At 39.3% G+C, this 24,917-nt stretch overlaps 1 protein-coding gene across 1 annotated transcript in view; it reads left to right on the top strand.

The window, feature by feature from the left end:
- MYO16 (myosin XVI) overlaps positions 1–23,186 on the top strand; it is a 214,031-nt gene extending 190,845 nt beyond the window's left edge. Inside the window, exons 34-35 of the mRNA XM_018563152.1 lie at positions 9,513–9,659; positions 23,068–23,186. Coding sequence (XP_018418654.1) covers positions 9,513–9,659; positions 23,068–23,186 — 266 coding nt within the window. The remainder of the gene's footprint in view (positions 1–9,512; positions 9,660–23,067) is intronic.
- Positions 23,187–24,917: the final 1,731 nt, after the last annotated feature.

Genomic DNA, 24,917 nt, shown 5'->3' with positions numbered 1-24,917 from the left:
TATACAGTCGGAATGTTCAAGTCCAATATCTCCTCAGTGTTCGAAATATCAAAAAGGGGACAGTGAAAGACCATCATCACCAGCACAGAGTGCATTTGGCGTTACAAGCAAGATGTCCCCACCTTCTACATCTCCACTACAAGCAACCTCAGCTTCTTACTGTTCCACAACACACTTTACTTTTCCCACTGAGACTCCATATGCCTTGTTAGTCAATTCTGCAAAGAGGTCTCTTCATGCAGATAACCTGAAAACTCTTAGTAGATCTAGTCCTTCTATAACTGATACTTCTTCTAGCACAGTGACTAAATTGCCCTTTTCTTCTCCAGTAAAAATTCCAAGGACCATTGAAACGAAATCCCCTTCTGTGTTTCCAGCCAGTGTAACCAACATTAGCTATGTTACAAGTCCTTTGGATGAATTAACAACCCTCTTTACCTCAGGGAGGAGTTTACTGAGAAAATCGGCAGCTGGCAGAAAAATTCGTGAAATGGAAGGTATGAAAGAAATACAGTGATTTGTGTTTGTTAAATTGTGATGTTAATGCACTCTATTTGATGTTACAAAACTGATTCACAAAAAGCTGGATGGAAAGAGTCTGCAGCCATTGCCCAATGTTGATAGTTACATTTTAGTTTTCATATAAAGCTAGGAATCTACATTAATTTAGCTACAGTTTGTTTTGCACCAATTTTTGTAAATTAGTACGTGTGTAATTATGTATTATGTATGTATGTATGTATGTATGTATGTATGTATATGTAATTATGTATGAGCGCCATTGGTTGTCTGCCTACAGGCTCAAGTGACAAATCAAGCTCTGCCAATGTATTGTTTATTGCTATGAACTAATTTGTATGATATTTATTCCATTAAGAATACATTTAGTCAGCTATACCTCTTTATTTTAAAAATTACATATTTGTCCCATACCTAGTATGCTGGGTATTGAGGCAAACTGCAATGCTTTCTGTTTCCACTGCTGTTCTACAATGGTGAGGGTTAAAAAAAAAAAAAAAAACTTTTCAAGCTGTAGGAAGATGCAGCTGGCTGGTCACATGCTGGTACAGGGTACTGAGAGTGTATTCAGCATCAGTGCCATAGTACCAGCATGTAAGGCTGGCTACATATCTTTTTCAAATGCATTGTGCCAAACACAGAACTAATCTTGGCTACATTTGTGTTGAGATAGCCATTCTGCTCCATATGTACTGTTGGCAGGTGCATCTGTGTATTATTATGCCAAATTTTATAGGTTTTTCTCTATTGACCTGTCTAGGTTCTCATAAGATTTTCAAAACAATACATTCCTCTGGCTTCACTAGTTCATTACCAATAATAACAGTGTTTTTCATGTTTTCTTAATGGTCGAATATTAAAAACACACCATAGGTTACAGTCTTCTCAAGATCATTTTTGGAAGATTTTAACTACCCTAAAATTGACTGGTATAATGACACTGCTTATACAGCAAAAGCGCAGACATGTATTGAGTTCTTATAGGAAAATTTTATGGGAAAATGTTATGGGACAAATTATAGAGGCCCTAGCTAGAAATGATAAAAAGTGTTTTTCTTCACCTGTTAATCTGAAACACTGTATACACAGACGAAAGTATATGTAGCAGTTGCCATAGTATGATTACATTTAATCTTAGTTGTAAACAATAAGCACATTCTTGAAATAAAAGACACTTAATTTTAAGAGAGGCAATTTTTGCAATTCTGGGACTGCTCTCTAGAATATAAATTTAAGAGGAAATGCTGTCAACAAAAGACATAGAGCATAAGTGAATGTATTTAAAATTGATGTTAGGCAAAAACATTACAACATTTTGCAATCCTTATCTTGAGCTATACATTTAAAAGGTTAAAAAGAAGACCTAGAGGGCTTAGTTCTAGTGACAAACAAGCTCTAAAAATGAACATGACATTTAAAAACAAACTGAAAGAACACAGTCATCATTTAATAGCTATAAAAAAAACAAAAGCTGCAAGAAGCTGGTTGGCAAGAAATAAAAATGAAGGACAGGTTGCTAAAGAAAGTAAACTAATTCCCTAAAAATTCTTAATATAAGTCTTAATATATTAATAGTAACAAAACATGGTCAGAGTGCATAGGCCCTCTAAAAATGCTTCACCGGCGATGAACAGTAAGCAAACCTGTTAGATACACTATATTGCCAAAAGTATTGGGACACCTGCCTTTACACGCACATGAACTTTATTGGCATCCTAGCCTTAGTCCATAGGGTTCAATATTGAGTTGGCCCACCCTTTACAGCTATAACAGCTTCAACTCTTCTAGGAAGGCTGTCCACAAGGTTTAGGAGTGTGTCTATGGGAATGTTTGACCATTCTTCCAGAAGCGCATTTGTGAGGTCAGGTACTGATGCTGGAGGAGAAGGCCGGGATCGCAGTCTCCGCTGTAATTCATCCCAAAGGTCTTCTATTGGGTTGAGGTCAGGACTCTGTGCCGGCCAGTCAAGTTCCTCCACCCCAAACTCACTCATCCATGTCTTTATGGACCTTGCTTTGTGCACTGGTGCGCAGTCATGTTGGAATAGGAAGGGGCCATCCCCAAACTGTTCCCACAAAGTTGGGAGCATGAAATTTATCCAAAATGTCTTGGTATGCTGATGACTTAAGAGTTCCCTTCACTGGAACTAAGGGGCCAAGCCCAACCCTTGAAAAACAACCCCACGCCATAATCCCCCCTCCACCAAACTTTACACTTGGCACAATGCAGTCAAGTACCGTTCTCCTGGCAACCGCCAAACCCAGACACGGCCATCGGATTGCCAGACAGAGAAGCGTGATCTGTCACTCCAGAGAACATGTCTTCACTTCTCTAAAGTCCAGTGGTGGTGTGCTTTACACCACTGCATCCCACGCTTTGCATTGCACTTGGTGATGTAAGGCTTGGATGCAGCTGCTTGGCCATGGAAACCCATTCCATAAAACTCTCTATGCACTATTGTTGTGCCAATCTGAAGGCCACACAAAGTTTGGAGGTCTGTAGCTATTGACTCTGCAGACACTTGGCGACTTCTATGCACTGTGCGCTTCAGCATACGCTGATCCCGCTCTGTCATTTTATGTGGCCTACCACTTCATGGCTGAGTTGCTGTTGTTCCCAGTTGCTTCCACTTTGTTATAATGCCACTAACAGTTGACCGTGGAATATGTGGTAACAAGGAAATTTCACGGAACACCTGAATCCAATGATTTGGAGGGGTGTCCCAATACTTTTGGCAATATAGTATATCTTCTTTAGCTCTGTGTATACAATGCATAGTAATGTGCATTTTGGTTGTTAATAAAGTACTTGGACCAGATGGCTTACAGGACTCCTCAAAGAGTTTAGCTCAGTTATTTCTAATCCAATGTTTCTAATTTCATAAAGACTCTTTAACCCCTTTCCACCTGACATTTGTATATTCAAATACCCCAGCAAGATGCCCAGTGCTAGTGGTCATTAATAAAGGTCCTCCTGTAGCTGTAGTGGCATTTCAGTCACTTATAATATAGTGAACTCAAGCGGGCTGGAGAGTTAATTGGCAAAATAAGTTTTTACCTGGCAGATGTCACTGCAGCAGGAGGCCATGTTCCTTTGTTTAGTACTGTAATTTGCAGATACAATTACATTATTAAAACAAATATATTAAAGATTTTTATTCTACATTTTTGCTCATTTGTCACTCCATAATAAAAATATTTTTTTTTTAAACAGTGTGTCCAATAAAAGCCTTATATTTTATTTTAAAAGTGAAAGAATCACTTTTCAAAAGTATCGGTAGATCAAGAAGTATACAATTAAGTTATATGCAAATTTAAAAAGTGTCGTTAAAAGCTGATCTTGGTCTCACTCCTCCCATACAGGGGTGGATTTATACTTCCTGCCTTCCCTCCTTCTCCCCAGACCAACTGTTTTATGCTACCACTTCCTATCCTAGTTGACTGTCAAGCCCCACAATCACACTAATGAGATCATAACACAGGGAACAATGAGAGACAGAGAAACAGTACACCCACTCTTAGTCAGTACACGTAAAACTAAAAACTTTAAGAGTAAGTAATACCCTTCACTTTCTCTGCTAACAGTTCAGATCTAGTGTTTGGGCTCAGAGTAGATCAACTATAAGCACTCAGTACCAAAAAACACTGCATGGACAGCAACTATGGGGTCTATTCACAAAGCTGCCGAGGGCGACCGAGTGAATGACCGATCTGAAGTGAAGTGAGCCGAACACTGTTCGGCTGTTCACTTCAGGCTGGTACGGCTAATTTCAGCCATACATCGGCTGAAATCAGCCGTACATCGGCTTGCTTCGAGTGGCTTCGGGTCGGCCAAACATGCTCAGCATGTTAATCACCACTGGGGTTTTTATTTTTTACTATATAAAGGAAAAATTATTATTATTCAGTCGAACCGAAGGGCTGCTGTACGGGCTATTCACAATAGCCTGTACAGCAGCTGAAGGCTGACGAGCGGCTCAGCCAAGCCGATCTGTCATTAAACATTAACAACAGGGCGGAGCCGGCCGTGACGTCACGTGACATTCATTGACTGGGACCTGCTAGAAGACTTTAGCAGGTGGCGGCCAATAAGAAACAGATGGACGGAGCTAGCTGTCACTGCTAGCTCTGCCCAATTGTTTTACTTTTCTTTTATTAACCACTTCAAGACCAGGTGTTTAGACCCCCTTCCTGGCCAGGCCATTTTTCAGTGTTCAGTGCTGCAGTACTTTGACTGACGTTTATACCATAATGCAACGCTGTACTGAAATTAATTTTATACCATTTTTTGGGGACAGATAGACCTTTATTTTGGTGGTATTTAAACACCACTGGGGTTTTTATTTTTTATTATAATTAGGAAAAATTACAGAAAATTTTGAAAAAAAAAAAGTTTTTTTTACATTATGTTAGGAAACATTTTTTATTACCCAGTTTTTTGGTAAAATATAAAAGTCAGGGTCACGTCAGGTAAATAGACACCAAACATGTCAAGCTTTAAAATTGCGTGCACCCGTGAAATCGCAGAAAACTACCATACCCAAAATTGGCCATAGGCGACACTTTAAAAGCTTTTACCGCTCATCAGTTTAGTGTTATCAATGATTGATGGCCCTAGACTTATTGCTCTCACTCCGACGTTCGCGGCGACATGTAACATGTGCAGCGTAATGGGCGCAATCGTCTTTTTTGCACGTATGCGCCCCCGACGCATGTTTGCATGCGTGTATGTATGGGTGGGGACTTTAAAACATTTTTTTGTTTTTTTTATTCCTTATGTGTAACTTTAAATTTACAATTTTACAAATTTTACAAATTTAAAAAACTTACTCTGAGCGGACGTCTAAAGACGCCCGCTCAGATCTAGAGAGCTCCCGGCCGGACGTTTTTCTACTACGGCCGGCCCAGAGGCAGTTAAAAATATTTTTCTTTTATTCTTAATTTTCCTATTTTGGGTCATTTTTAAAACAATTTATTTACCTTTTTTTTCACTCTTTTCACTATTTGCTGTTCTTCTTGGTGCCACGGAGGTACTGAGCAGAATAGCCAAGCCAAAAATGAGCCGTACTGAACCGGAGTGAATAGCCGAACGTTGTTCGGCTCTGTTCAATTGGGCTCCGTTATTCACTCAGCTGCCTTTAGCAGGTTTGTGAATAACTCTGTTAGTCTAAGAAGGTCATGGACCAGCCAGCTTTGTGTTAAAATATTACTTCTTAAGAGAAAAAGTCACTGTGGAATGTCTAAGATGCTTGCAGTTTTTGTAAATACGCATAAAATGTTGCCTTCCAGCTACCCCCTCTTTCCTCAATGACACCAGTGAGCCATTTTACTTCAGAGCACTTTATATACTCCAATACCCTCATTCTTTTGCTATCATCCAGTGCAGAATGTAAAACAGAATTGTTTTAGAATAGAAAGATGTCAAGCTGCCTTTAGGATGCTTTTTGTATAACACTTGCACCACTGCAAGAGGGGAAAGAACAATACCATGAACAAAAAAGCTGACTCTTAATCAGTATATATCTGGTCTGTGATTCCCACCTGCATACTAGGGGATTGATTTACAAAAAAATAGACTGTGGGTGGGGGTGGAGGACTCTCCCACTGGGCCAAGCTTCAGTATCTTGCTAGTCGGCCCCACTTGCTCTCAAAATACCTGCATCTAATCAGATTGTTCAGATATTTTGATAGCCAGCGGTGCCGATACCGAGTATTTGGGCGAGTACTTGCACAAATGCTCCCATTACTTATCCCAATACTGGAAGTTCCAGTATCAGGAAGCCTGGCGGCAAATCATTACATCAATCAGGAAGCCGGGGGCAGGTAATGACTCGCCCCTTGGCTTCCTGACTGGACGGGAAGCCGTCTCCATGCTCCCTCATCATCCCTCATGCCTTGGTGATGAGGGAGCATGGAGACGGCTTTCTAGCCAATCAGGGAGCCGGGTGGCATGTAATGACTTGCCGCCCAGCTTCCTGATTAGTCGGGAAGCTGGCCAATCAGGAAGCCAGGCGGCAAGTCATTACCCGCCCCCTGGCTTCATGAATGGCTAGAAAGACGGCTCCATGCTTCTATGTCACCTGGTGATGAGGGAGCATGGAACTAGCTTACCGGCTAATCAGAAAGCCGGGCGGCGGGTCATAACTTGCCGCCTGGCTTCCTTAATGGGACTTCTAGTATCGGTATTTGGTATTGGTAAGTACAGAATATAAATATCAGTACTCGATACCAAAAAACGGTATCGCTGCATTCCTAATTATTAGTTAAACAAATATTGATATTTATTTTATGTATGCCTGGAGTTCTGCTTTAAGTCCATTATAATTCATTGTTTTCTGACAGTGCAGCATGAAATGGTTAATTTTAGTCTTTGGCAAAAATGTTTTTACTCTGCTGTTGTAGAATGCTGTTGTAGAATGAGGAGGCTCCAAGAAACCAAAAGATATGTGGCAATGAGTCTTATACATCCCTTTCTAGTGTCAGATTGATTGTTTTTACAGTAGGTATTGTTACCGTATATACTCGAGTATAAGCCGTCCCGAATATAAGCCGAGGTACCTAATTTTAGCCAAAAAAACTGGGAAAAAGTATTGACCCGAATATAAGCCGAGGGTGGGAAATGAGGCAGCTAATGGTAGATAGATACCATTAAAATACATTAATATTTATTTAAAAGAAAAATAACCTAGCTCTGTAAGTGGAAAAGGGGGTACAGGGCTACATATCATGTACTACGGATCATTTAACCCATTCATATTAGCAGAGGATAATTGTAAATCTATTGTTCAGTGCACTCTATATGTAGTATATAGTACATGTACATATAGAGTGCCTGCAACAATACATTTACAATGATCCTCTGCTAACATGAATGGGTTAAATGATCCATAGTACAGGGCTACATACAGATCATTTAATACATTCATGTTAGTATAATTGTAAATGTATTGTCTGCACTGTATTAGCAGTATATACTCTATATAGAGTATATACTGCTAATACAGTGCAGACAATACATATATAATTGCTTAATTAATCTCTCTCTCTACCCCCCCCCCCTCCCCTCACTCACTGTGTGCCGGTGATCGGATCATCACATCACGGAGAGAGCAGGGACGAGTCAGCGGCGCGCTGATCAGACGAGAGGAGCTCCAGGTGGGGTCCTAATTTAGCTGGCTCAGAGGTGCCTGCCCGATAATTACAACCCCACCTGGAGCTCCTCTCGCCTGATCAGCGCGCCGCTGACTCATCCCTGCTCCCCTGCCTGACTGGCCGCTGCGGGGGGGTTTTTCTTCTTCTTACTTACCTCGCCGAGCGTCGCTGCTGCTGCGGTGTGCGGCGCTCCGAGCGGGGTCATCTGGCAGTCTCCGGCCACCTAAATTAGGACCCGGAGACTGCCAGATGACCCCGCTCGGAGCGCCGCACACCGAGCAGCAGTGACGCGACGCTCGGCGAGGTAAGTAAGAAGACGCGCTGGCGCTGACTCGAGTATAAGCCGAGGGGGGCACTTTTCACCCAAAAAAATGGGCTGAAAATCTCGGCTTATACTCGAGTACATACGGTATACTGTCACTAATCCAATCCAGCTTCCACATTTGGAATCCAGTTTTCTCAAATACATTGCATTTGGCTTCGAGCATGACAACTTCTAATTAGCCTGATGACAGCTTCCTATGAAGACATAACTTGGCAATGAATATCCTACATTCACCCTCTTAGAAGAAATTATTTGTAGAGTTAAGTTCATACTTGACTTGTAAATTCAATAATTACATCTTGGGGGATCTCTTCCAGGAATCCTGGAAATACTTTGCAGGAAATTGTCATTATATCGCCTATTCACTTTCTCTAGATGAACATATAGCATGAAGCAAGGCCTCTCACTGAACCTATTTTCTAAGTTAAAATTCCATCACATTGTATGTTATTGAAATGTTTTGCAGTGCCAATATTTATGTTAAACTTAATCTGTCATGAAAATAAAAAGAAACACTGCTACAGATAGGAAACACAGGAACCTAGAGATATCGGCACATAACTCCAGCAGCCTCCAAAACTATCCCATTATAGCTGAAGCCTGGGCCTTTCTGACAGGGAAAGCTTTAGCATTTCCTAAAAATGCCTAAGCTTGCCTGTCTCTTCCTATTGGCCAGTGATGCTGCCCTTCATAGTGATGAGCCAACAGGAATGTGTGGGTGGGTGGGGCTTAGAGTATTCCCAGGTAGTGCTGGTGCTTTGCGCTGGCATATGACTGTGACAAGAGGGTTTGGGAGGCTGCTGCTATCACACACATATTTCACTCCACTACCAATTAACTTTATAACAATTTTCTGTGAGGTACCAGCACATTGTTTAAGTCTCATTTTTTTCTTTTAGTGACAACAATATATTGTCATGAGAGACATGAAAATACATAGTGCATAGCAAAATTTATTAGGATTATTAAAAAGGGTTGAGAAGAAGCATTAGAGACAGTGAAAGCAATAACATATGGAAAAAATAGTAAAGTATATGATCTATGATGTAATATTACGTCAGTGTTGTTTTTTAGAAGCCGATTTCATATACAGTCACATGTAGGAAAATATATGACTATTGCATCTGTTAGTAATCAAACTCTGAGTAGGTTAATAAAGGATAAGTAAAAGCTAAAAAAAAAACAAATTGAAATGTTATGAAATATGTTACATAATTTGATGATCAGCAATAATATATTTTAAAAACAGTAACTTTAATCACGCTGTAGACTCAGATGTTTTTCATTCCTTAGTAGTTTTGTAGGACGGGAATGAGGGCATTTACGTTTTCTGTTATAAATTAAATCTATAACTTTATTTAATTTCAGTTCCAAAATACTATGGAAAAAACTAGGCAAAAGCCAAATATCTGTCATCTGGTGTTCATAAACTGTAAAATTGTGATAGATATGCCATGTATTGAAAGACAGCCTGCTAGTACAGTACACTCATTCACCAACCTGTTCTAATTTCCAAGGTGTTGAGCTGAATCTGAACACGAGCACTGGGGAAGATACTGCAATGCCAGATACTCAAGATACCAATGCAAATAATCAAGATAATCAGACATTAAGCACTTTATCTACCTGTGTACCATGTGAGAATGGAAACTCTGTTTCTAGTGGTAAGTTCCTCTTGAAAGATAAGGGAAAACCTGCATGTATGTGCCACATTAAAAAAACATTAACTTTTTTACTAGCTTTAATGTTTATCTAATGTTCATATAATGGGAAAACTACCTTTGCAGTGAAGGGGTATCCCTACCTAAAGTGTTTTTTTTCCTGCTCGTTTATATATAGCAATATTGTCTGAAGGGCTTTTACTCACCTGATCCGTGCTTCCCTGGCAGTCAGCGTTCATCTTGTCTTCCCTTCACGGGACTTTTGGACTGTCTCTTGGTATCTTTACATATGATGCAGGGATGTGGGCCCTATATTAGACGTGATTATGCCAACGGGCCTCCAGCCGCCAGAGCAGAGGAGGGAAGAGGCTGCAGGTGCAAGTCTTGGAGCCCGCAGGAGCAGGGACCAGGTAAGTATAAGTCCTTTACACAATACCCCCAGACAAAAATGAGCAGTTAACCCTTGCAGTGCGGGGGTAGATCCACAGCAAGGGAAGTTTTTATTTTATTTGATATAGTCTTTAAACTTTGTGTTTTATCACAAAAAAAATTATAAGTTCTACCTCTGTGGTTTTATCTTTACTTAAAAGGGATTTTCTCATTTTTAGAAGAATGATGCACTTCTAATTTTAAGTGGCAGCAAGTTTTTCCTTGCAACGCTATAGAGCATTAATTGTTTTATTAGAATAAAGGGTTTTCATGCAACTACTGTGTATACATAACAAGTTCCCACACTTTGACAGAGCATGAGATATCTAATTGTATGTAAGCAATCATTTACAGCGGAACAGAGGCTGACTCCAATTCCATTAATGATGTACAGTTTTTTTTTTTTACTTCTGACCAAACCCTGGAATATAGTGATATTTTTTTTAAACAGACACTGCCATCAGGGACCAATTTTAGGCTGCTTACATACAGACAATAGTTGAAACTAGCACTTATTGTTGTACTGACAAAAAGCATAATGAATTGCTATGCAAGGGCAGCATCAGTAATTGCTAATTGTAAACATTTTATTTTTGTGAGAACAGTCTTGGTGACATTGTCTCTTTAAAGAACAATGCCAATCAAACATTGAGTGAGTATAGCTTTCTTCACAAGGGACATGTTTTGAAATAGACATGTGTGTTGGCAGCATCATTTTTGTAATGTATTTTCATAGTCTTACAATACTGTGATTATTTTATTTTAAGTACATACAGGTGAAACTCGAATAATTAGAATATCATGCAAAAGTAATTGCAGTAAGTGCTGCAGAAGGGGCCCAAACCAAGTACTGAGTACATATGCATGCTTCGACCGCCTAATTTGCCTAATTAAAGAGCCGCCTCTGCTTGGGGGTTTCATGAGTTGTAAGCCATAATCATCACAATTATGACAAATCACGGCTTGAATTATCTTGCTTTGCATGTAATGAGTCTATCTCATATATTAGTTTCACCTTTTAAGTTGCATTAGTGAAATAAATGAACTTTGCACGATATTCTAATTATTCGAGTTTCACCTGTATATTCATTATACAACCCAAAAATGCTTTGCTTTTACACACACGCAAAATATACACAAAGGCATTTGACATAGAAGCCCAAGACCACACCAAAGACGTCATTTTTAAGAGCGTCTTACTCACTTTTATTGTTTACCTTTTAGCAGATCAACCTACAATTTTCTGATCTGATTGAAAAACACACACAAATCTGAGGATTATGGAAGTGAGGTGTTATTTGCAGGGACTTTCAAAAATGCAGTGTATTTCAATGTATTCCTCACAATGAGAATAAAAAACAGCACCAGATATTGTGATGAAAGTACATACTTCCGTGGTCCACGAATACCACGAATGACAGCTTCACTGTGTGTAAGCAGAGGTAGGTTCTGACTAAAAGTAAACTGCTAACCATGGTGGCAAGGTCTTACTTTCTGGCCGGTTATATTTTTTGACATTCAAATATAATTATATATTTTAGCAATTCTGTGTTCTGATATATTAATTGATTTATTGATTCTGAGAATAATCTTACATGCTGACATAATGCCCTTTTAAGGCAGTTTGGGATTCTGACATATTGAATCATAACGTAGGGTACAGGTCATTGAACCTGTTGGTTTTTTTTTCTTGGATGTTGGATGGATCATTCATAAATCAGACTTTCAGTTCATGCCAGGACACGAGAAAAGGTTGTTTATTGACTAGAAAGACATGGATGGTCATGTTGCAGCTCGACTTTCCATTCTACCTATTCAGCATTCAAATAAGTAATGATTGGCTGCAGGGGTGCATTCAACATTAATTGGCTGGGCCTAATTTGAAAGACAATCACCTCATAATTTGTAAATTTTTAATAAACATCCACATTTGTAGAGTTTCTAGAGTGCACCTTTCTGTAAAAAAACACCTACCATTAAGCATTCACTGGTTAGCGAGTGAATAAATACTGCACTGCAGTAAAGCTGTAACTTGGATCAAGTCTTTCGGTTACTACAACATAAACAATAAAATATACACTTAAGCCTGCTAAGGCAGTGATGCTCCTGAACTCCAACGGACACTTGTAGGTTACCTTTCATGCTTATAAAATAAGTATGTCACAGATGATTTAACATGCACCTTTATAAAGATTCTATATGTACACAGTTGTGATAGTAATAGCATGGTGTTTACACAAGTGTACGCAAAGGAAATTTTTCAGAATGTAATCAACAGTTTAATTTATCTTTCCAAACCGTACTGGCGCAGACTTCAACTCACTTATCTGTGCTGACGTACTTCAATGGACTTTTGAGCACATGGAAACTTTGCTTTTTTGATAAGGCATCTTATCATATTGCTGTTCATAGAAATGAACAGATGAATCACTGATGGTATGGCCTTAGATCAAGGCTTTTCATTGATATGTGAGTATTGTAGTAAGCGTAAATTATGTTTTGAAGTCTTTGAACACTTGTAAGCATTGTACAACATACTTCATTTTCAATTTAATGACAATGTCACTCAAAAGAAAGCTACTTGAATGAGCCTCTGGAGGCAGCTATAGCTGACTCCTTTCTGGAATTGCTAGTTGCTTGGTTATGTTTGACCTCAATATTTTGAGTCACTGACCAACAGCAAGTATGAAGCTAGTGAAGTCAAAGAACTGCAACTCAAAAAATGTAAGCACAATCCTGGCTTCTACAGTATATTCCATTCAGTGGCTGCAGCAAAGGGGTTTAGCTATCATAGATTTGAGATGACAGTCAACTGATCTACCCTGAGCTGCATAATTATAGACCCTTTTTAAACCACAATGCACACATGGTTCCATTTTGTGCATTGCTGTGTATTGGAAAGATGCTGTGAGGTGCCATTAGAAATGATTGGATCATGCATTGCAAGTGTTAACGCAATGCGCAGACATGACGCCAAAGTGATATTTTTTGTTAAAATGTATTCCAGAGGACTTATGAATACATTTCCTTGTTATATTCCCTATCTCTGCCCTTGCCTACATCGGAGATCTATCTTTATGGTAAATCAGAAGTGTTTTCACTCCAAGTTCTGGACAAGGGGGACAGGGGTTTGTTCATATGTCTAACTGGCTTGGACAAAAGCTGGTAGTTGCATATCTATTAAGAAGGAACAAATTATTAAGTAGGTAGTATGTACAGTTAACTGTTGGATTTTGATTTATTCATTTTTTATTGGTTGAACTTAATGGACTTTTTTGTGGGTGAACTCGATCTGTCTTTTTTCAACCTATGTAACTATGGTTTTGGTTGTATGCTTCAGTTTAGGAGTTTATTTGTGGATACATATTTACTCTTAAATGTCTACTAGAAACTGATATATCAGTTTCTATCAGAAATCTATAGGAAATATTATGATATAGTCTTCTGTTTCTTGAATTCATCATACATTGAAAACAACACTGTTTTTCCAAAAAGGTAACTCATCTTAACATGAAATCCAGGCAGTAATCTGTTTTCTTCAATTAATTTAATATTTCATGCAGATTATTTTATTGTGATGAAATATATGATTTCAATTAAACATCACTATGCTGACATTTCTAAGAGTTTGTCTGGTAGATTTAACATTAACCGTTCAGACTTTGTTTACATACTCGAAAAGATTGTATAATTATATCAGAAAGCATATTAGTAAATATGAATGTTGAAAGAAAAGGGGATATATAACCAAACAAAGACAGGCTTTCTTACTAAGCATGTCTTTCAATGATTCCCCTGATTCCCTTTTTCCCTATCCACTTAGGGTTAAAAAAAATGTTGGCATCTTTATGTATATGGGCTGTTATGTTGTTTTCTGGTTTTTTTTTTAATACTAGAATATACAGTATACTGCATTGCGAAATAAAGTCACCACCTGGATTTAGTTTTGTTATGTCTGGGATTGCTTCACTTGGTCAGGTCTAGGTTCAACAACATTTCTGTCGCCATAAATGAGGTCAGCTGCCTATCTGAATACACTTCACCAGGTTCACCATCAATGATTTTTTTCCTCCCTGATGGCACGCACATTTTCCAAGATGACAATGCCAGGATTCATCGGATTCAAATTGTGGAAGCGTGGTTCAGGGAGCATGAGACATCATTTTGACACATGGATTGGCAACCACAGAGTCCAGACCGTAACCCCATTGAGAACTCTTTGGGATGTGCAGGAGAAGACTTTAGGCAGTGCTCCAACTTGGTAAAAAACTCTTGGTGAAAAAGGAATACAACTCTAGATGGAAATAAATGACGTTGCATCTGTATGATGCCACAGCAAATGTGCCATAATCAAAGCTAAAGGCTGTCCAATTAAATGAGAGAGAGAGAGAGAGACTAGTAAGGAAGTTGATAATGAGGAACCACCAGCAACAGTGGCTAGTGTGAGTTTGTAAGGCAAAGCAAATGTTTTTTTATATCTTTTTTTGGAGGCAGACATACACATACATATTATTATTATTATTATTATTATTATTATTATTATTACATAGTATTTATATAGCTCCAACAGTTTGAGCAGCGCTTTACAATATAAGGAATACAATATCAGTTACAATACAATTCAAGACAAGATAGTAAGGAGGGCCCTGCCCCTGAGGGCTTACAATCTAAAAGAGGAGGGGGAAATGATACATGAGGTAGCTGTGGGAATGAATTATGTGAGAATGTGAAGGTTCAGTGGTTAGGTTGAGGTGGGATAGGCTTCCCTGAAGAGATGAGTCTTTAGGGAACGCCTAAAGGCAGTCAAGGTGGGAGATAGACGGACAGGTTGGGGTAAGGAGTTCCAGAGGATGGGAGAGACTCTAGAGAAGTCCTGGAGGCGAGTATGGGAGGAGTGGACAAGGGAGCTGGAAAGCAGGAGGTCAATGGATGAGCGGAGGGGACGTTTAGGGTGATACTTTGAGACAAGGTCTGAGATATATCCGGGGGCAGAGTTGTGGATGGCTTTATAGGTGACTGTTAATATTTTGAATTTTATCCTCTGGGCGAGTGGAAGCCAGTGGAGGGATTGGCAGAGGGGGGATGCAGACACTGAGCGGTTGGTAAGGTGAATGAGTCTGGCAGCTGCATTCATGATAGACTGAAGGGGGGATATCCTGTGTAGTGGAAGGCCAATGAGGAGGGAGTTACAATAGTCAAGACGAGAGATAACAAGGGAGTGTATGAGTAGTTTTGCAGTGTCATTGGTGAGGAAGGGGCGTATTTTTGAGATGTTACGAAGGTGAAGGCGGCAGGATTTGGATAGCGATTGGATGTGGGGAAGAAAGGTGAGGTCCGAGTCAAGGATGACACCTAGGACCTTGGCTTGAGGGGAGGGTTGGATAGTTGTGTTATCAATCACAACTGAAATGTTGGGGGAAGGTGCACGGGGTGGAGGAAATATCATGAGCTCAGTTTTTGAATGGTTGAGTTTTAAGAAATGTTTAAGAAATGTGACATCCAGACTGATATGTCATTTAGTAGATTAGTGACACGCAAGGACACTGAGGGGGAGAGTTGTGGAGTGGAAAGATAAATTTGAGTGTCATCCACATAGAGATGGTATTGGAAGCCATGTGAGGTTATTAGTTGACCAAGGGAGGAGGTGTAGATGGAGAAGAGGAGGGGTCCAAGGACTGAGCCTTGGGGGACCCCTACAGAAAGAGGAAGAGGAGGGGAGGAGTTAGAATTGTAGGTGACACTGAAGGAGCGCGTAGATAAGTAGGATGAGAACCATGAGAGAGCAGAGTCTTGTAGGCCAAGCGAGTGGATTTTTTGAGGAGCAGCGGGTGGTCAACAGTGTCAAAAGCAGCAGAGAGGTCTAATAGCAAGAGTAAGGAATAGTGGCCGTTGTTTTTAGCGGTTATTAGGTCATTGGTGAGTATATATACTGTATATACATATACTGTATATACAAATGTTTTATGTTAGTCACTGGTTTTTGCTAGTGGATTTGTTTATTTGTTTAATCCTCTCAGATTCCTGATTGTCAAGTTGGTACTTTATTGGTATGGTGACACCAGCTGCTTTACTTAATAACATATTGATGTAAACCTTTAGGGTGGACATGACAGGAACATAATAGCAGGCTTGGAAAGCTTCAGGCTACTTGGATGCCCACCATAGGCAGATAAACCTTTGACTTCATCTCATCCTAGAGGAAGGACATGTAAACATATGTAAAATGCAATGCATGGTATCTTAATTTAGAATTCCATTCTGAAGTGTTAAAGCCCAACTCTGGGCACAGTAAGTTTGCTCAGAATTCAGAAAGTTGAACAGTCTGTTTCATATAAAGCCACCTGCCATAATTTACAGCGCCTTCTTTTCCCTACAAATCTTGCTTATTTGTGGGTGGAATTCCAGCTGCCACTCTACTTTCAGTTCTGCTCTGGCTGTAAGAAATACAGGTCTCGTAGACCTCAGCACTACAGCTGCATCTCCATCCTCTTCTACTCCTAGCCAATTACAAAATGGAGCCTGGGCAGGTCTTGAGACCTCCAGTGCTCAAAGCCAGAGAGGAACTGGAACTGCAGCAGGAGCTGCAGGTAAACAAGAAGATCTGCAGGGGAAATGAAGACAGTGTAAATTATGGCAGGTGGCTTTAAAGCATATGGATTGTTCAACTTACCTGACACCGGTACGCTTATTGTGCCTGAAGTTGGGCTTTAAAGTATATCTACAGCCAAAATGTTATGTTTAGTTTTGGATAAAGCGGAGAAGGGTAATTGTTGACTGTGTCCCTGTCGGGGAGATGTAACCACGCTTACTGTCTCAGTGACGGTATAACAAGGATAAAAGGTGATGAGATATTTTTCTTCTGAGAACTTAGAAGGCAACAATTTGTCTAAATTTATTTAGCCAAGTGGGGAGAGTTAGAAGTTGTGTCAGGTTTTTATTGCGTATTCTGTTTTCTTGTCCTAATTACCCCAATACAATCACATTTCTTGTTATGGTGTTATGTAGAGGGGAGTAAGAGAAAATCTCCCCAGTTGAGGACATAGACAGCAAAAAAAAATGACAGTGATTCTGACTCTTCCCCATTCTATTAAAAACTGAAAAAAAACTGAAAGCATTCACTGGAGCTGGGCTTTAAGAAATGTAGCTTCTATAGCAATGATGTAAAAGTGTGGCTAACCAGGGCTCACCACCCTTCCTAATATGGATAGTATACTTCTCTGCCTTGGAGCAAGCAAGTGTGAAGCTTGACATTCTTTGCGGGATGCCTTAATCTTCCTCTACCATCCATAGAATTCGTTGTAGTTGACCACTTAATAATGATGTTAATTGCTAGAAAGTCTGTTTGACTATGGTTAGGCTTACTCCCTAGACGTCTATCATCTTTTTTGCCTTGTTTCATTCAATATGAAGATAAGTAAAATTGACAACTATACCTGCTGAAGAATCTAGAGTATTGTTTGGGGAGACACTTTACTTCATAAAAATTAGTACAGAACTTTTGCTGCAAAGGGCATCCAATACTGCCAGAGGCCCAGGAATCTTGTCCTCAAACGAATTAATCTGATGAGAGAATATTACTGCCCTTCTGTACATATATCATTATCAAATTGCACAAAGAAACTATTATTTTTAATCAATCTTACCTTTTTTTTCCACGCACACCTAAAAACGACTATATAATTCCTAGATTTAGATGGTATTATAGATATTCCAAATATATCTTCATATCTGCAATAAAAACAATGTAAATGTTTATGTAGAAGCTGTTAGTTATCTGTTAATTACTATGAAGTTGTTTATAACACATACCATATCTATTGTTGGCACAGAGACACAATAGTGCTATGATTCACAGACTACTACAGGCTTTTATTACACAAACATATTTTTTTATAAAGAAATGACATGGGGATGAGGGGACAACATGGAAATTCAATAAATATAAGAATAAGTAGAATTTTACCCATGTAAAGAGGTTGTTAATGGCTCAGGAGGCTCTGCTGCAGCTTATTTCATATGGCTGAGTCATTGAGAAATGGAAGATATAAACTTGCTGATCAGGTAACATTAATAGATTTTATCTGCAGCGTCACACACAGTCGTCATTTCTTTGTAGCTTCAATGAGCGGTTAATTACCGTATATTACACTGAATTGGAATTCTGAAGTTTTTACCTAGTTTTATAGCTAGGATAGAAAAAGAGAGAATGAATAGATGCTAAGGAAGAAATTGTTAAAGCAAAGGTACCAGGCAAATAGCTGACTCACATCACACAAAATCCAAAAATAGTTTCATCTGATTTGAACATGCAGCAGCTCTATTAAAGGGGGATCAAAGGGTAAATTATATTTCTTAACTTCCAAAATTTCTCCTGATTATCTGATTAAAAGGATGCTGTGTGAATGCATTTTTTTAACATAATTTAACCAATTAATACTTTGTTTTACTTTAAAATATGCACTAGCATGTCCAAAGTACCTTTAGTTAATGCATTCTGTCACCCTAAGAAATTTGAGCCTTGTTTAATAAAGTGTTCAGAATTATAACAGATAACGTTGCCCCACAGCATCCAATCATGATTCAAAACTTATACAAAAAGTTTTTTTTATGTGATTCCACCTTTGCAGTCTAAATGTCTAAACTTATTAGACATGTGCACCAGCAAAAAATTTGTTTTGTTTCATTTTGATCCGTATTTTGCGTTATTTCGTTTTTTGGAATTCAGGTCCGAAAGTCAATTCGTTTCGGAAGTCAGATTCGGACGAAATTCGTTAGCTGTAATCTGTACGAAATTTCGTTTCAATTTTGTTTCGTTTTCGTTTGTTCGTTTTTTTTTTCTCAAATGTCACTTTGCTGCAATGAAATTTCGTCCAGACAACCGCTAACGAATTTCGGAATCGGAAATTCGGATTCGTTTGCATTTGTTATATCTGTAATTCGGATACATCCGAATCTCCGAAATTTCGTCCGAATTTCGATTCGGAACAAACCAAATCGCACATGTCTAAAATTTATGTTATCTGTTGCCATGCACACAGCATGCATAAAATTATTTACCTTTCTAGCTGTTTCTTCAAAGCAGATTTATACATAGAACCCTATTGGCAGCTTATGCTTGCTTAGAATGGATGGCAACATGGTACAAAGTGAGGTTTTATTTGCAATAACACCCAAGCCTTGAGATCTTTTACTCTTTGTTAGCATAGGCAGTCCTGCACATCATGTTTACAACAGATAATGAAATCTGCCAGAAAAGACCAGTACAGAAAGGATTACATATGATAAAAATAACTCCCAAGCCTCATACTTAGTTAACTTTCCCCTACTATATTATATTAAGGTTTTTCAGCAAGTAAAAAGTTAAGCAGCAATTTACAGTTTTTAAACATTAAATGTACGCTATGTAAATAGTAACAAATATAAAGTAGGTGTTATCCCAATTAGGCTGCAAAAGTAGAAATACCCTTTAAAGTGTTTGGATCTGACTGATTACTGTCGAGCTTAACAGACAGCTTTTATTTCAGATTTGTTCTTTTCAACTGCACATCATCCCAGTTTTAAAATATAATTTTATGCAATTCTTAAAGTGGACCTATACCCCCTTTCACTAAAAATCATCTCAGGATGCAGCTGTGCATGTTGATATGACATTATCTTACATTCATTAGTTTCTTTTACATCCAATTATTGTTTTTCCAATTCCTGGTCCTCTTGGGCATTAGTGATGTAATGGGCCCAAGAGTTGCTTCCTGGGAAGGTTACATCAGCAGTGCATTGCTGGTTAATCATCTGTAATCTAACGAGATGTCAAGGAAAGGCATTTTCCTCCCCTGAGTTAATGTGCAATAGTACATTATTTACAATGCCACAGTTCCATGAAATAATGGGAGATATATTAATCTGCTCTTAGTAAATATGGCCACTGTGAGAAGAATGGGGAGGAACGGAAAAATAAGGTATGCAAAGAATAAAAAGCTTGCAATGAGGTTTTAGCAGGAAATTTAACAAAAAATGCACTTTGGTCAGATGTCTGAAAGCCTCAGGTCCATGCACTATATGGGACCCTTTTTAACATACAGACATTATGAGGGTTATTCAGAAAGCCAGCCGTAGGATTAGCCGAAGCTGTTCTGCTGCACGGGCTAGTCACTATAGTGGGTACAGCTCCGAAGGCAGCCACGTGGCTCAGGCGAGCCAGAGGCATATGCTTCGGCTTGACTGAGCCGAAGTGACAGCAGAAGCAGGGCCTCTCAAATTACAGCTGGGTGGATCTAACGGCTGGCTCCGCCCAGTTGTAATGACAGATCAGCGTCCCCAAATGACCCGGGGATGCTGAACTGTCATTAAACAATGACAACTGGGCAGAGCCGGCCATGACGTCACAGCCAGCTCCGCCCAGTTGTTATTCATTGGCCGAGACCTGCTAGAACAGTCTAGCAGGTCCCGGCAAATAGGAAACAGTAGGGCGGAGCCAATAGTCACTGCTAGCGCCTCCCAATTATTTGTTTTATTATTTTTTTTAATCTTTTTATTTTTTTTAAATGTATTATGTAATAACAATAAAAAAAATCCCCCCACTTTTTTCACTATTTGCTATTCTGCTCAGTACCACAGAGGTACTGAGCAGAATAGCCAAGCCGAATGGCGCTATTCACTCACTGCCGTTTGGCCCCTATGTGAATAGTGAGTTGCCAGAGCTTCGGCTCAGCCGATCCAGATGTTGGTCCAGCTGAGTCGAAGTCCTTCTGCACTTTGGCTCAACTGAACATGCAGAGCATGTTCGGCTGACCAAAGTGCTGCCGAAGACAACCGATGTACAGCTAAAATCAGCCACACTGAGCCGTAGTGAATAGCTGAACGTTGTTCGGCTCACTTCACTACGGCTCAGTTATTCACTGAGTTAGTGAATAACCCTGTATGACAGCCATTGGTTGTTGAAACATCTTTGTGTGGTACATTTGAAATGTTGGAAGACATATGCTAAAAGTTGCAGATGTGAAGTGCATTTAAATGTGGAAAGAACAAGATCATAGGAAATAACTATTATTATTATACAGGATTTATATAGCGCAAACAATTTGTGCAGTGCTTTACAAAATGAGGAAGACATGGCAGTTACAATGCAAATCAAGACAAGATGGTAAGGACGAGCTTACAATCTACAAGGGAGGGACAAGTAATACAAGAGGTGGAAGCTGTGTGGGTATGAATTGTTTGACAGAGTAATAGTTCAGTGGTTAGGGTGAGGCTGGGTAAGTTTCCCTGAAAAGATGAGTCTTTGGGGATTGCCTAAAGGCAGGCAGAGTAGGATATAGCTGGACAGGTTGGGGTAGGGAGTTCCAACGGATGGAAGAGACTCTAGAGAAGTCCTGGAGACGAGCATGGAAATAGTTGATGAGGGATCTAGAGAGCAGGAGGTCTTGGGAGAAGCAGAGGGGACAGTTTGAGATGAGGTTGGAAATATAGCCAGGAGCAGAGTTGTGGATGGCTTTCTAAGTGGTTGTTCATATTTTGAATTCTATCCTTTGGGTAATTGGAAGCCAGTGGAGGGATTGGCAGAGGGGGGTTGCAGACACGGAGCGATTGGTTAGGTGGATGGGTATCACAGCAGCATTCATGATGGACTGAAGGGGGATAGCCTGTGTAGAGGTAGGCCGAGGAGAAGGGAGTTGCAATAGTTGATTGATAACAAGTGAGTGGATTAGTATCTTTGTGGTTTCATTGGTTAGAAAGGGGCATAATATGGAGATGTATGTTAGGAAGGTGAAGGCTGCAGGATTTGAATACTGATTGGATGTGTGGCAGTTCACAACCTCAGTTTTAAATCTGCCCCTTTGTGTTTTAAACCTTGTCAAATTTCTTAATCATGCAAGGGATGGGAGGACTAAAACTTTCAAAAAAGATATGTTCAGTTGGGTGTTTGTGGGATGTGTCAGTTTTGCTAGAATACAGTAAACACATATTTACCGTGTTTTGCACATTTTGTGTTATGTTAACACACATGTTTTTGGTTGTGCTCATTAAACACAGAACCCGCCTCCCGACTTCCTGATTGGCTAGGAAGCCAGCTTCACTTGTTGCTAGGCAGCCTGGCTTCCTAACCAATTAGGAAGCCGGGCAGCACGTCATGACCCGCCTCCTGGCTTCCTGATTGATCAGGAAGCCAGGCTGCCTAGCAACAAGTGAAGTTGGGTTCCTAGCCAATCAAGAAGCCGTGTGGCACATCATGACCCACCTCCTGGCTTCCTGATTGGTCAGGAAGCCAGGCTACGTAGCAAAAAGTGAAGCCATCTTCCTAGCCAATCAGGAAGCCAGGAGGAGCATCATGATGTGCTGCTCGGCTTCCTGATTGGCTAGGAAGCTGCCTTCACTTGTTGCTGGGCAGCCTGGCTTCCTGACCAGTCGCCCGATTTGCTGATTGGTCAGGAAGCCAGGCAGCCTCGGCAAGTGAAGCCAGTGTTTTTTCAATAGAGCACCGGCTTCCCAGGCAATCAGGAAGCCAGGCAGCGGGTCATGATCCATCACCTACTACCTGATAATCGAGGCACACAGCACCGGCATCGGTACTCGGTATCGGCAAGTACCAAAAAAATATATATTGGTACTTGGTACAGAAAGACCAGAATTGGTGCATCCCTAGTTTTTATTTGTATGCACAGAAAACCATTATGTTCACGGATGTTTTTTAAATTTTTCTTCCTAAAAAATATTTGAAGACAAACCCCAGAAAAATGTAATCGATAGCACACTAAGTGGCCCAGTTCCTCCATGGCATTCTTCACTGGATATCTCACTGCAAAAACCTAGCTGTCAATATCTTTGAGCTAAGCCGTAACCTAAAGCACTATAATACATTCTAATCTGACCTTAGATGGCAGTTATACAATTTAAGTGGTCATTTAATGCAAAAACCTTTGCTTTGTGTTGAATTCTTTTTTAAAGTAGATTTGGCAAACTTATCTATGTATCGCATTTACTTTAGGTCTAGAAGAAGATTTGAACTGTAAATATCGTAGCAGCACAACAAATGCTTCAGTACCAAGGAACAAAGAAAACTACAGTAGCCAGGTATCTGTATTAAGTTTTTTTGTGGTGTACTGATGTTTTAGTAAAGTCCAACTTTTTAGTACCTGGTTTTCTACTACTGCAACGCTATTTTATCTTTTTGTGAACTAGTATGTTGCGCTTGGTTGAAATCTCTTACGTGCGATTTTGTTTCAATATTTCATTGTGATAATGTAATCTTTAAACACATTGATTTATATCATAGAGTGAAATAAAGAATTAAATATATATTAAATAAACATGCAAGTGAATAATACCAATTAATAAACCTTATCTCATCTTATAATTATTTGATCTCTACTACATGATGGTATTAGTGAAAACAGCACATATATAGTCTGAATGTCACCCGTGTAAATATATGTGATAATTATGTGAATCACTATAAACGATATAAATATAACAAGGTTATATAACAGAGGAAGAAATTATTAGATGAACGGCAGAGTCCAACATAAAATATATATATAACGGCCAAATGAAAAGACCGCTATCTATCCACCCTAATAGAGTATTTTAGGCATACATTTCCCGAGGTCAGTTTGTCCTATTTATACAATGTCTCAGTTCGGAGTGTGCTTATGGGAGGAATCAAGTTCTTGGAATCAAACTGCGAAAATTAATGATGGTACGTTGAAAATAACCAAGTATCTGTTACTTTATCTTCCGTCGACGGATCCACGGTGCTCTTATTTTCAGCCTCTGTTTCCTCTCCTGCATACAGCTTGCATACAGCTTGCTCTCCCTCTCGTTGCCGATGGTCCGCACCCTCCAGGTGTAATTGGGGAGTCCAACCAAGAGAGTGGAGAAAAGTAGAAGCCACAAAAAAGAGAGATATCTAAGTGCAGATAGCAAAAAGACCTTTATTTGAATTCAAAATGATTACACTTACAGGAATCCGTAAGGATAACAGCGTGCGAGTGTAAAGGGCACTCAACCGCTGGATATTTTTCACCGTGTCAGCGAGGAGACAGTCAAATCCCTTGATGCATTTCGTCCAAAGGACTTTTTCAAACTTTAATTTAATTTTATTCACCTTCCTAGCGCAGTCAATTTTGGATAAACTATTTTTTCTTTTTGTTTGCTGTTTATTGCTTGTAAATTAGTTATCCCGAGTAAAAAAAAGTAGTATATAATAATTTAGTAATGATGTCCTACACAGAGATTTGATTACCTGAGGTACTGCTGAAATCACATTGTAATCTGTTGCTGTCATTTTATCTAGTTTTATTCAATATCCCAACCTGTTAGTAGGGTTTGTGCCAGACAAGCATCTTTCAATTTGGGCAACAGATAGGGAGGCTAGCATGAGAGTCTGATAGTAGTCCTCATCAAGTTATAAGACATTATGCTGCAAATGAGAAACAGACTGGAAATGCACATCCCATAAAATATATAGTGGAAATTGGAGGGTAAAATTCAAATCATTTCCTATATACACTCTATTTTTAATTGGAAAAAGATGGTGTTTACCTTACTTTCTCATTCAATTTTTGTGCTTTAAAGTGGGCAACTTCAGTCTTTTTTTAAGTAATGTTCATATCAAAAGAAGAGTCAACTGAGCAATCATATATCCACTTGCTAAAGAATAAATATTAGAATGAGGGGCATATTTATAAAGCAGCTAATGTGTTATTCCTCCAACGTTAATCATTCTCTGTAATTTAAAATGCATGCACCAGGAAGGTTCACCTGCAGTGAATATTTGGTGAATGTCCCAATCACTACTTTATAAATATGTCCCAGAGACTGTGTTACTTGTCAAGA

This window comes from Nanorana parkeri, unplaced genomic scaffold (assembly GCF_000935625.1).
Source record: "Nanorana parkeri isolate BGI_ZX_2015 unplaced genomic scaffold, ASM93562v1 scaffold636, whole genome shotgun sequence".
NCBI lineage: Eukaryota > Metazoa > Chordata > Amphibia > Anura > Dicroglossidae > Nanorana > Nanorana parkeri.
Note: the sequence above shows the minus strand (reverse complement) of the source record. Positions and strands in the feature narration are given on the sequence as shown.